The 10,970-nt window shown below is 45.1% G+C and overlaps 1 protein-coding gene and 1 pseudogene across 1 annotated transcript in view; one reads left to right on the top strand and one right to left on the bottom strand.

Moving 5' to 3' along the window:
• Positions 1-2,963: 2,963 nt before the first annotated feature.
• On the bottom strand, positions 2,964-4,368 carry LOC147995000 (actin, cytoplasmic 2 pseudogene; annotated as a pseudogene).
• A 4,279-nt stretch (positions 4,369-8,647) lies between these two features.
• Shq1 (SHQ1, H/ACA ribonucleoprotein assembly factor) overlaps positions 8,648-10,970 on the top strand; it is a 92,481-nt gene continuing 90,158 nt past the window's right edge. The window contains exons 1-2 of the mRNA NM_001134713.1: positions 8,648-8,877; positions 10,006-10,070. Coding sequence (NP_001128185.1) covers positions 8,735-8,877; positions 10,006-10,070 — 208 coding nt within the window. The 5' untranslated portion in view covers positions 8,648-8,734. The remainder of the gene's footprint in view (positions 8,878-10,005; positions 10,071-10,970) is intronic.

Here is a 10,970-nt window from a genome sequence, read left to right as displayed (position 1 = left end):
TGTCTAGAGCTGTCAAGCTGCTAGTGCATGCTCTCTCCAGTTTCTTTTTGGACGCACTCAGAGGTATGAGTTTTCCTCTTAGCTGCTTTCATTGTGTCCCATAGGTTTGGTATATTGTGCCTTCATTTTCCTTAAATTCTAAAAAGTCTTTAATTTCTTTATTTCTTCCTTGACCAAGTTATCGAGTAGAGCATTGTTCAACTTCCATGTATATGTGGGTGTTCTGTCATTTTTGTTTCTGAAGACCAAGCCTTCATCCATGGTGATCTGATAGGATGCATAGGATTATTTCAATCGTCTTGAATCTACAGGGTTGTCTGCCTTTGTGATTTCTTTATTGTTTGTATTTCCATTTTTAGATCCTGGATGGTTTTGTTCAATTCCTTCACCTATTTGGTTGTGTTTTCCTGTAATTCTTTAAGGGATTTTTGTGTTTCTTCTTTAAGGGCTTCTACTTGCTTACCTGTGTTGTCCTGTATTTCTTTAAGGGAGTTATTTATGTCCTTCTTAAAGTACTCTTTCGTCATCATGAGATTTGATTTTTAAATCTAAATCTTGCCTTTCCAGTGTGTTGGGATATCCAGTATTTTCTTTGGTGGGAGAATTGGGTTTTGATGATGCCAAATAGTCTTGATTTTTGTTGCTCAGGTTCTTGCACTTGCCTCTCCCCATCTGCTTCTCTCTGGTGTTAGCTGGTCGTGCTGTCTCAGACAGGCTTGACCCTCCTGTAATCCTGTGTGTCAACACTCCTGGAGACCAGCTCTCTTCCAGTGGGATCTCAGTACAGAGATCTGTGGGACCAGGTCAGGTTTGGGTGTAGGCAGAAACTGGAAGGGTCCTGTCCCAGACTGCTCCTGGGTTCCTGTGTCCAGAGGGCTTAGGCAGGTTCCTATTGAGCCAGGGATGTGAACAGAAGCAGTGGTCTCCCCTGAACTCTCAGGATTGCCCGCACTTCTGCAAGATTTGGACACAGAGAGCTGTGGGACTGGGACAACTCTGGTTACAGGCAGAAACCGTAAGCAACATAGCTAATCTTAAATCAAAATGTGCTTTAAAACCTTTTGGAGACATTGCCAGTGCCACACTCATGGTGTTTGTTAGTTACTGTTCCATTGCTGTGAAGAGACACCATGCCCAAGGCACCGTATAAATAAAACCACGTAATTGTGGGTTTACTGAAGTTTCAGGCTAGTCCATGACTATCATGATAAGGAGTAGGGCAGCAGGAAGGCTTACATCTTAGCTACTGAGAGGAGGAGGAGGAAGAAGAGGAAATGAAACTGGACTTTTAGGGACCTCAAAATGCTATGGCTTCTCTAACATGCCGTACCCTCTAATCCTTCCTAGACAGTTCCCCCAACTGGTGCCTGGAACATTTAAGCATATGAGCCTATTGGGTGGGGGCATTCTCATTCAAACCACCACAGCGCCCTTTGTCACTGTTCTTAAGCATCTTTAACATTTATTTGTTCGTTACCTGTTTCTTTACCCAAAATTTACTTAATCAAGACTGGGTGTAGTTCCACTGTTTTAGAGGCTGAGGCAGGAGATCACTGTGAATTTGAGAACAGTCGGAGCTACGGAGTGAGCCTGGTCTCAAACAAAACCAGAAATGGCACCCCAAGGACAAGGATAATTCAGTTGGTACTTTAACTATTTTCCTCTCAATCTAGTTTTATAATCTATGCTTGAGATTCTAGATTTCATTTTTGTCTTCTTCAAAATGAACCATTACCTTATCCAGTTCTTCTTTTTTCAGTATCAGTATTAATGCGAATAACTAGGAAGGGCACAGTTATGTATAAATAAATATATTACTAGCCAAACCATAATAAAACGGAGATATTGTGATGCTATAAGTGGAAAAAGAGAAGTATAGAGTAGGGACCATTTTTGGTTTTGAAAATATTTCTGTACTTCTCAGAATAGAGTAAAAATGTTAATGGTTTCTATCAAAAAATTAACAGGGCCTTCTGTGTGTGGTGTCTTACCCTTGTAATCCCAGAACCCAAAAATGAGACAGGAGGATCACTGTGGGTTTGTAGTCAGCCTAGGCTACACAGAGAGTTTAAGGGTAGCCAGGCCTATAGCTTGAGATGTTGTCTTTAAGAAAAAATAATAAAAATTTTAAATAATAAATAAAATGAAACAGTAACAGTGGTCAAGCTTGAACATTCTATGTAGAAGACTACTCCCAAGTTCCCCAGGGAATGGACTAGAGGTATAAACCGCCCTGTCTTTTTTTTCCCCCTGCAGCACTTTTATTTTTCTTTACACAACTGTTGCTAGGGCCTAATGTTCTCATTGAAACAGTAGAAAACCAGCATTTGTCATTTCTTAAAGAATTGAGTACCAAGAAAACCTTACATAAATTAAAAGGATGAATACATTTACAACGTTCCCAGGTCAAGGCAAGTAACGACCCATGGCCATCAGGAGGGAAAAAAACAGAATGGAAACTGGGTCTTAAGGCTCAGACTTTCCCACCCTGTTAGTTGTCAAGAAAGAAGTGGTAACTGGGGCTGGAGAAATGGCTCAACGGGCTGGAGAAATGGCTCAATGGTTAAGAGCACTGACTGCTCTTCCAGAGGTCCTAAGTTCAAATCCCAGCGACCACATGGTGGCTCACAACCATCTTAATGGGATCTGATGATACCTACAGTGCACTCAGATAAAATAAAATAAATTAAAAAAAAAAAAGAAGTGGTAACAGGCTCAGGAACCCTTGACAGCCTTGGGAAATCCTGGAAGTCTGTTGTCTGTTAATACCCTGCACAGATCACTATGTGGTGCTCACAGAGATCCCCTAGGCTGGGGATTTCTCTTCCACAGTGTGCTCTCCCCAGCCACCAGGTGACTGATCCCCATGAACTATAGACTAAATCAGGATATGCACAGGATATTAAGCATATACCAAGGAAATAGTTAGCTTGAACACAAGGTCAAAAATCAGCAACAAGTTCTAGGATTCAGTGCTGATATTAGATACAAGCTCCAAGGACAAATTTCTTTTCAAAGGCTTATTCCAGTTTCATGAGGCTAGCATGAGGTACGTGCATTTGCTAGGGTAATCCGATATTTCAGAATCAGCTCACACAGCAGATGCCTGGCACCTGCTCAGTCCATCTAGAAGCATTTGCAGTGGACGATGGAGGGGCCCCACTTGTCATATTCCTGCTTGCTGATCCACATCTGCTGGAAGGTGGACAGTGAAGCCAGGATGGAGCCTCCAATACAGACTGAGTGCTTGCGATCAGGGCGAGCAATGATCTTAATTTTCATTGTGCTGGTGCTAGGGGCTGTGATCTCCTTCTGCATCTGGTCAGCAATGCCTAGATACATGGTGGTACTACCAGGCAGCTCTGCATTGGCATCTTTACGGATGTCCACATCACACTTCACAATTGAGTTGAAGGTGGTCTCATGGATGCCACAGGACCCCACGCTCGGGAAGGAAGGCTGGAAGAGAGCCTCCGGACACCAGAACTGCTCATTGCCGATGGTGATCACTTGCTTATCAGGCAGCTCATTCGTAACTCTTCTCCAAGGAGGAAGATGATGCAGCAGTAGCCGTTTCTTGCTCAAAATCCAGGGCAACATAGCACAGTTTCTCCTTTATATCACGAACGATTTCCCTCTCAGAAGTGGTGGTAAAGCTGTAGCTCCGATCAGTCAGTATCTTCATGAAGTAGTCTGTCAGGTCCCGGCCAGCCATGTCCAGATGCAAGATGGTGTGGGGAAGGGCACAGCCCTCTTAGATGGGCACTGTGTGTGTGACCACCGTCACCAGAGTCCAAGACAATCCAGTGGAGTGCCCAGATGCATATACAATAACAGCACCACCTGAATGGTCTACATGCCTGGGGTATTGAAGGTTTCAAATATTATCTGCGTCATCTTCTTTCCGTTAGCTTTAGGGTTCAGGGTGGGAGGGAGGGCTCGATCAGAAGCACTGGGTGTTCCTCAGGGGCCACATACAGCTCATTGGAGGTGTGGTGCCAGATCCCAGTTGGTGACAATGCCATGCTCCATAGGATACTTCAGCGTCCGGATACCCCTCTTGCTCTGGGCCTCATCATCCGCGTAGGAGACTTTCTGGCCCATGCCCCCTATGATGCCCTGGTGTCAGGGCAGGTAGTGGCAGGGGGGTGGAACCCGACGATGGAAGGAAACACAGACCTGCGGGCGTCGTCGCCAGCAAAGCCAGCTTTGCACATGCCCGAGCCATTGCGGTGATTCTTCTTCCAGTGCAATCGGCGAAGGACCCGGGCGACTGAGCAGTGGAAAGAAGCGCAGCGTAGTGAAAGCCGGCAGAGTGTGAGCGCCTTGTCTGCTTTAAACTCAAAAAAGCATGTTCTTTGAGTTAGCACTGTTTTAATCGCCTAGGTGATCGCCATCTTCTGGAGACAAGAGGTATTTCACCACTAAGAGACCTTGCAGTACAATCACAATTGCTTAATTTGGAGTGGTCTTTTGGAACACTCAGCCCTACGTGGGATGTCTTTATCAAATTCCTCCCCTCAGAGCTCAGGGAACCTGTGAAAGAGCAGACAGAAAGAGTGTAAGAGCCGAAGGGGAAGGAAGACATCAAGAAAAAAAGGCCCTCTAAATCAACATGAGCAAAGTTCATATGAGCTCACAGGGACTGAAGCAGTAAGTCCCACGGCCTCTGTGAGTCGGTACCAGGTCCTCTGCAACACATCATGGCTTCTAGTTTAGTGTTTTTATGGGATTCCTGAGTGTGAGGACAAGTGGGTCTCAGATTATTGTGCCTTCTCTTGGGTTGACTTGCTCCTGTTGATTTGTCTTTTCCAACTCCAGTGTGATAGTTTCTGCTCTTGCTTATTATATTTCACTTTGTTATCTTTTTTATTGTCTCTTAGAAGTCTGTTCTTTTCCAATGAGAGACAGACAAAGTGTAGATCCTGATAGCAGAGTAAGCAGGGAGGAACTGCAAAGAGTAGAAGGAAGGGAAAGCAGCTGTAATCAGGATAGATTATGTGACAAAACAATCTATTAAAAAGATTAAAAAATGACATTTTGGGGGAGAAAAACTTGTCTTTTAAATTTAATGTTTCAATTTGAAACTCATAGGTCATAATCATATCTTTTAGTCTAGAAGAGGGAACGATTTAATGTAAAAAAGAGGTGACAGCCTATATACTTGTCCTCAGTAAGGAAAAAATATGAAGTGAGTCTAAACTCAAATTGCTAGGATACATGGAAAACTGTAGAAATACGAAAGAGCCTGCAAAGGCAGGAGAGGAGGAGGAAGAAGAAGAAGAAGAAGAAGAAGAAGAAGAAGAAGAAGAAGAAGAAGAAGAAGAGGAGGAGGAGGAGGAGGAGGAGGAGGAGGAGGAGGAGGAGGAGGAGGAGGAGGAGGAGGGGGAGGAGGAGGAGGAGGAGGAGGAGGAGGGGGGGGGGGAGGAGGAGGAGGAGGAAGAGGAGGAGGAAGAGGAGGAGGAGGACCAAAGCTGTACATCAGCTAAAAGAGAACTTTACATTTTTAAAAGGAGAATGGATGTTTATGTAACTTAGCACTAAATGTAAACACAAAAATTAAGTGAACTGGTAGTTGGAGAGATGGCTCAACAATTAAGAGCAACTGCTTGCTCTTGCAGAGGACCTGGGTTCAATTCCTGGCACCCACATGGTGACTCACGATTGTCTCTAACTCCAGCTCCAAGAGATCCTGATGCCTTCTTTTGGCTTGCACAGGTAGCAGACACACAGGTGGTGCAATATTCACATAAAACACCTATACACATAAAACAAAATTAAAATTAAAAAATAAAGCAAACTACTTACAAAGAGAAAAAAAGGAACCCAAATCTTCCCTTTCCCCACTTGACAAATCCCAGTATATAAGCACTTCTGAGATGGAGCAGATATTGTACGAATCCATACTAAAGAATATCAGTGCTGAATAATATAGCCTGCCCCCCCTCTCTCTGTGTGTGTGTGTGTGTGTGTGTGTGTGTGTGTGTGTGTGTGTGTGTGTGTATTTGCCATATCAAGTACCCAGGAAAAGTACAACTCAAGTTGTCAAGTGTTTTAAGTTAGAATTTGATTGTGGATAGCATAGCTTGTTTCATTTAATTTCCTGTCATTAATAATTTAAAATATTAATGCTTGTGACCTACAGGAATGAGGTCCCATGGTAGACATAAAGATTCTTTCTAGGGAAGTGAGTTTGGAGTAATTGGCCAGAGGCTATCTCAGGGGAATTTTTAAGGGCTTTACTAATCCCAGATTGGCATCAATTCACTGTGAGAATGGACTATTACTGTTAAAGAGTCAGACAGTTTAAGAAGGCATGCCTGGCCTTTGAGAATGAACTCAAGATGTAGGAGGTAATGTTAGTTTTAGCTCTTTAGTGATTTGGAGCCTGGACCTAGAAATGAGACTAACCTTGAGCTTTCTGAGACACTGACAAATTGTGTGACCCTGTGCAAGTGAACAGAATATAAACGGCTTCTTTGCAGAGCTTCCAGAAAGGAGGAGGAGGAATCAGAAGGAGCTTACTGTATTCTGCTACATAGCTGGGAAACCTTCTGATGCTAACATTCCCTTTTTCTGAGTCCCCATTAAATGTCAAGATTGTTTCCCTAGAATCATAAAAAGCCAGATGTCAAGAAGGCCTTTGTGGCTATCTGGGGATCTTAACTGTTGGAGGAAATGGCTTTAAACCCTTCCTACCAGGACTTACTATTTGGTTTTGTCTTATCGGTGTTGTCTTGAGCTACAGCTCCAGTGTGTAACCCAGAGAGCTGGTTACTAACTTGGTACAAACTGAGGTCATATAAGAAGAAGGACCTCGGTTGAGAAAATGTCTTTATCAATTTGTACTGCAGGCAAATCTATGGGGACATTTTCTTGATTACTGATTGAGAAGGGAAGGCCCAACATGCTTGAATGGTGCTCCCCTGGGCAGGGAAGTGGTCCTAGTTTGTATAAAAGAGTAAGGGGATCCAGCAAGAAAGATGCACTCCTCCATGCTCCCCGTTTTAATGCCTGTCACAATCTCCTACCTTGGAGGATGCATTGTGACCTGGAAATGTAAGGCACATGAACCGTTTCCTTCCCTTGTAGCTTTCTGTCATGGTCTTTACCACAATAGAAGGCAAACTAGGCTACCTAGTGTCGCCTGGAACTCATTCTATAGGTGAGGCTAGTCAAAATCTTGCACAGTCCTCCTGCCTCTGCCTCCTATGCATGCTGAGATTGCAAGTGCAAGCTGAGCCCAGCTACGCCATTAACATTCACAAACAGGGAATTCATACATGTCTTATTAGGGTTACTTACTATTGCTGTGATGAAACCACTGCCAAAGCCACTTGTGGAGGAAAGGGTTTATTTGGCTTATACTTCCATATCACTGTTCATCATGGAAGGAAGTCAGGACAGAAACTCAGACAAGGCAGGAACCTGGAGGCAGAAGCTGTTGCAGAGGCCATGGAGGTGCAGCTTACTGGCTTGCTCCCCATAGAGCTTGCTCAGACTGTTCTCTCATAGAATCCAGGAGCATCAGTCCAGAGATGGTACCACCTACAAAAGACTAAGAACTTCCCCACCAATCACTAAGTAAGAAAGTGCCCCACAGGCTTGCCTACACCCCATCTTTCATAGAGGTTTTCTCCTCCTCTCAAATGACTTTAGGTCAAGCTGCTGTAAGCTAGACAGCACAACACTAGATTTGACTATGGTAGTTCCTGTAAAAGAAATGAAGGGGAGGAAGTCCAAGAGAATGTAAGAGGGAGAAGGGAAACCAGTGGAAAAGGCATTGGGAGAGTGAGGATAACAGAGGAACTGGAAAGAATAATGTGAAGAAAAAAGAGACAAAAGACAGTTTCTGACGAGTGTATGAAAACAGAGAAATGTGAAACAAAATCAAAAGGAAGCACACCTCTCCAGAGTGGGTGCTGACTAGGCATCTGGATTCTGATGCTGTTTAACCTCTCAGCCTACTTTTCCTCGGAGTTTGCAGAGTGGGTTAGATTAGAGGATGAATTCCCGGTTAATGAGTAAACTATTCAAAGAGGGAACTAAGAAGGGGAGAGGAAACTGAGAGGGGGTAGGAGAGGGTACCAGCGAGGCAGTTTTTGGCATAACAGTTGAGAACTGAAGGGAATCTCCTAGGGATGACGCTGTGGCTACTGCAGAACCTGCTCCTACTTGCTGAGTGCTACTTGAAGGGTACAGCGCTCCTCGTGGATTGCTCCATGCTATCCTTACAGCATCTGAGGAAGTTGGACTAATATTATCCTCCTTTTATAGTAGCAGTGTCTGAAGTATAGAGAAGTCTTGTAGCTTAAGGTCGTGCAACTGGGAAACAACCGCTTAGAAATTCAAAGACACTTTGTAGACTTAAAAAAAACCCAAGGTAGTTAATAATTTCTAAGTCTCTCCAGAGACGTTAGTGAGTCTAAAGCGAATTCATGTTCCCGTCAGTTCGCAAATTTCCCGGCTAGAGTTCCAGTTCTTCGAATGTTTTCCGTCAATTGAAGTTTCATAACAAGCCAGGCTGCAGGGCATCTTTTCGCAATCTGTTTAAAAACTCCGCCTAGCCAGCGAAAGCGTCCTGTCTCCAAGGAGACTGGCGTAGGGCGGGACTTCCGGCTCTATACGCACTCCCTTCCGCCTCCGTCCGGAAGCGCTGTGGCAGACGGCTTGGGTCTGTCGCGTGGGTACTTGTCGCGTGTCTAGCCGGTGGTGGCTTCAGGCGCGCGCAACGATGCTAACTCCTGCGTTCGAACTGACCCAGGACCGCGACTTCCTTACCGTCGCCATCCGCGTGCCCCACGCGCGCGCCTCCGAGTTCGACGTGTACTTCGAGGGGGTGGACTTCAAGTTCTACGCCAAGCCGTACTTTCTGAGGCGAGTTCCCGCCGCCTGCGCGCCGCTTTCATTCAGGAGCCTACGCTTGCGATTAAATCCGCGCCTCGCGGACACACTCGCGGGTCTTTTCGCTGCTGCCTTGGCGGCGGCTTCTTCCAAACTCGCAATCTACCTGCCGCAGAACCACCTCTTGTGGCATCTGTAGATCCCTCTGCGGAGCACGGGGCCACCCATCCAGCGTCAGTCCTGTCACCCTCGTTTTCAATCCATCCTGACTTGTGCTTTTCTTTCACTGCACTCCCGCGCCTCCCACCTTGCGTGGTGACTTCCCCGCGTGGGTCTTCGGTCCTTTGACTCTTGCCCGCATGCCGTCTGCTTCCTGTAGTTCTCAGATCCCGTTGGCATTAGATTAGACAATTTCTTTCTTCCTGGCTGCCGGGAGAGGCGAGCAGTACTTAGCATTTGCCCATCTTGGCTTTTCTTCTATTGAACCAAAACAGTAGTGGCAGCTGACACTCCCCACCTTCAGTGTGGTAGGCAGGCAGCTTCTTAAATGCACTATGTCATTTTAAATTGGATAGCCCTACTTTGAGTTAAGCAGAACTATCAACCCCCTGTACAGTGGATGCTCTGAGAGTCTTCTTCCTAAACTTGCGTCAGTTGCCCTCTGCTTTTCAACTAAGTCAAGCTGCAGTCAAGCGGGTTTCTGCACTGCTCGTGTGGGAGACATATTAATTCCATGCCGACTTGAAAATACTCCCGACCTATGAGGGAGAGATAACTTCCAGGACTCCTCCGTGGATATCTGAAATCATGGATAGTAATGAACCCTATATACACCATTTTCTCTTTACCTATAAAACTAAGATGAAGTTTAACTTAACAGATTAAGTTAAAAGAGTTAAGCAGAACACATGCATTTACTAACTTTTTTTGTGAGGTTCCCCCCCCCACCCCCACCCCCACCCCTATTTTATTGGTAACTAAAGTATTCAAATGGGAAGATGGGTCATCTTTGATTTTTCTTAGTTGAAGACTGAATCTAGGTTATTTGGCCTGTAATATGTGAAAGACGTACTGAACAATTGCCATTCGAATGGTGGGTGGGTTTTGATGACTAAAACCGTGCTGTGATGGGTGATCATCTTCCTTGTGTTAACTCTGCAGGTTAACACTTCCTGGAAGGATTGTAGAAAATGGATCTGAGCAGGGATCCTATGATGCAGATAAAGGTATGGTTTGGGAGTTTAGATAGTGTGTGTGTGTGTGTGTGTGTGTATAGATTTTGTGTGTATACGCATGCACGTATGCACACACATGCATGTGCATATACCAATGCTGCTAAAATTCCTTCCCTAGAAGGGATGTTCTCCTAAGATCCCACTGAAAAACTTAATGTGATTCCACCAAAGTTCCCTGGGGGAACCTTTGAGTTTATAAAATTAGAGTAGTGGTTAGAGGTTTTGGGCACAGTGGATGATCTAGCTGCATGGCTTCCCCAGGGCTGCATGGATTGAACTCCCTTCAGCATATGTTCTAGCTCCTCCCCCACGACCACAGCAGTTGGGGCAGAATTGTATCATATACTAGTTGGGGATGGTGGTGACTGAATAATCAGATGAGGTCCCATGACACTCTCTCTCCATGAGGGAAGGTGGCTCAGCTGTGATGGCCTTTTGTGAACAGGCCTGCAGAGCTGAAGATGGTGGCAGTTTGACTCCAAGGATGGTAGTGTACAACTGCATATGTGGTATAGGTGTGTTGAGGAGAGTTATATGTATATATGTGTACATGTGGGGGACCACCTCTGATGTCATCCGAGAAGTGTGTTAGAGACACGGTTTCTTGGCTGTGTAGTAAGCCCTGGGAATAAATACCCTTGTCTCAGTCTCTCCAGCTGGAGGGTTACACACACGCAGCGTCTTATGTTTTCATTTGGGTGCTGGGAATCAAACTCAGGTCCTCCCGCTTGTAAGGCAACGCTTTACTGACTGAGCCATAGGCCCAGTCTTGGATAGGATTGGTGGATTCCTTATGCTATAGTACCCACGTGGTAGTCGTCTCCAAAGATAGCATGGGGACTTTCAGATGTCTAGCAATTGCTATATGCTGCAGAACTCTTTCTTTACTGT

Source organism: Rattus norvegicus, chromosome 4, assembly GCF_021556685.1.
Source record: "Rattus norvegicus strain SHRSP/BbbUtx chromosome 4, alternate assembly SHRSP_T2T, whole genome shotgun sequence".
NCBI lineage: Eukaryota > Metazoa > Chordata > Mammalia > Rodentia > Muridae > Rattus > Rattus norvegicus.
This window is presented reverse-complemented; position numbering and strand designations above follow the sequence as displayed.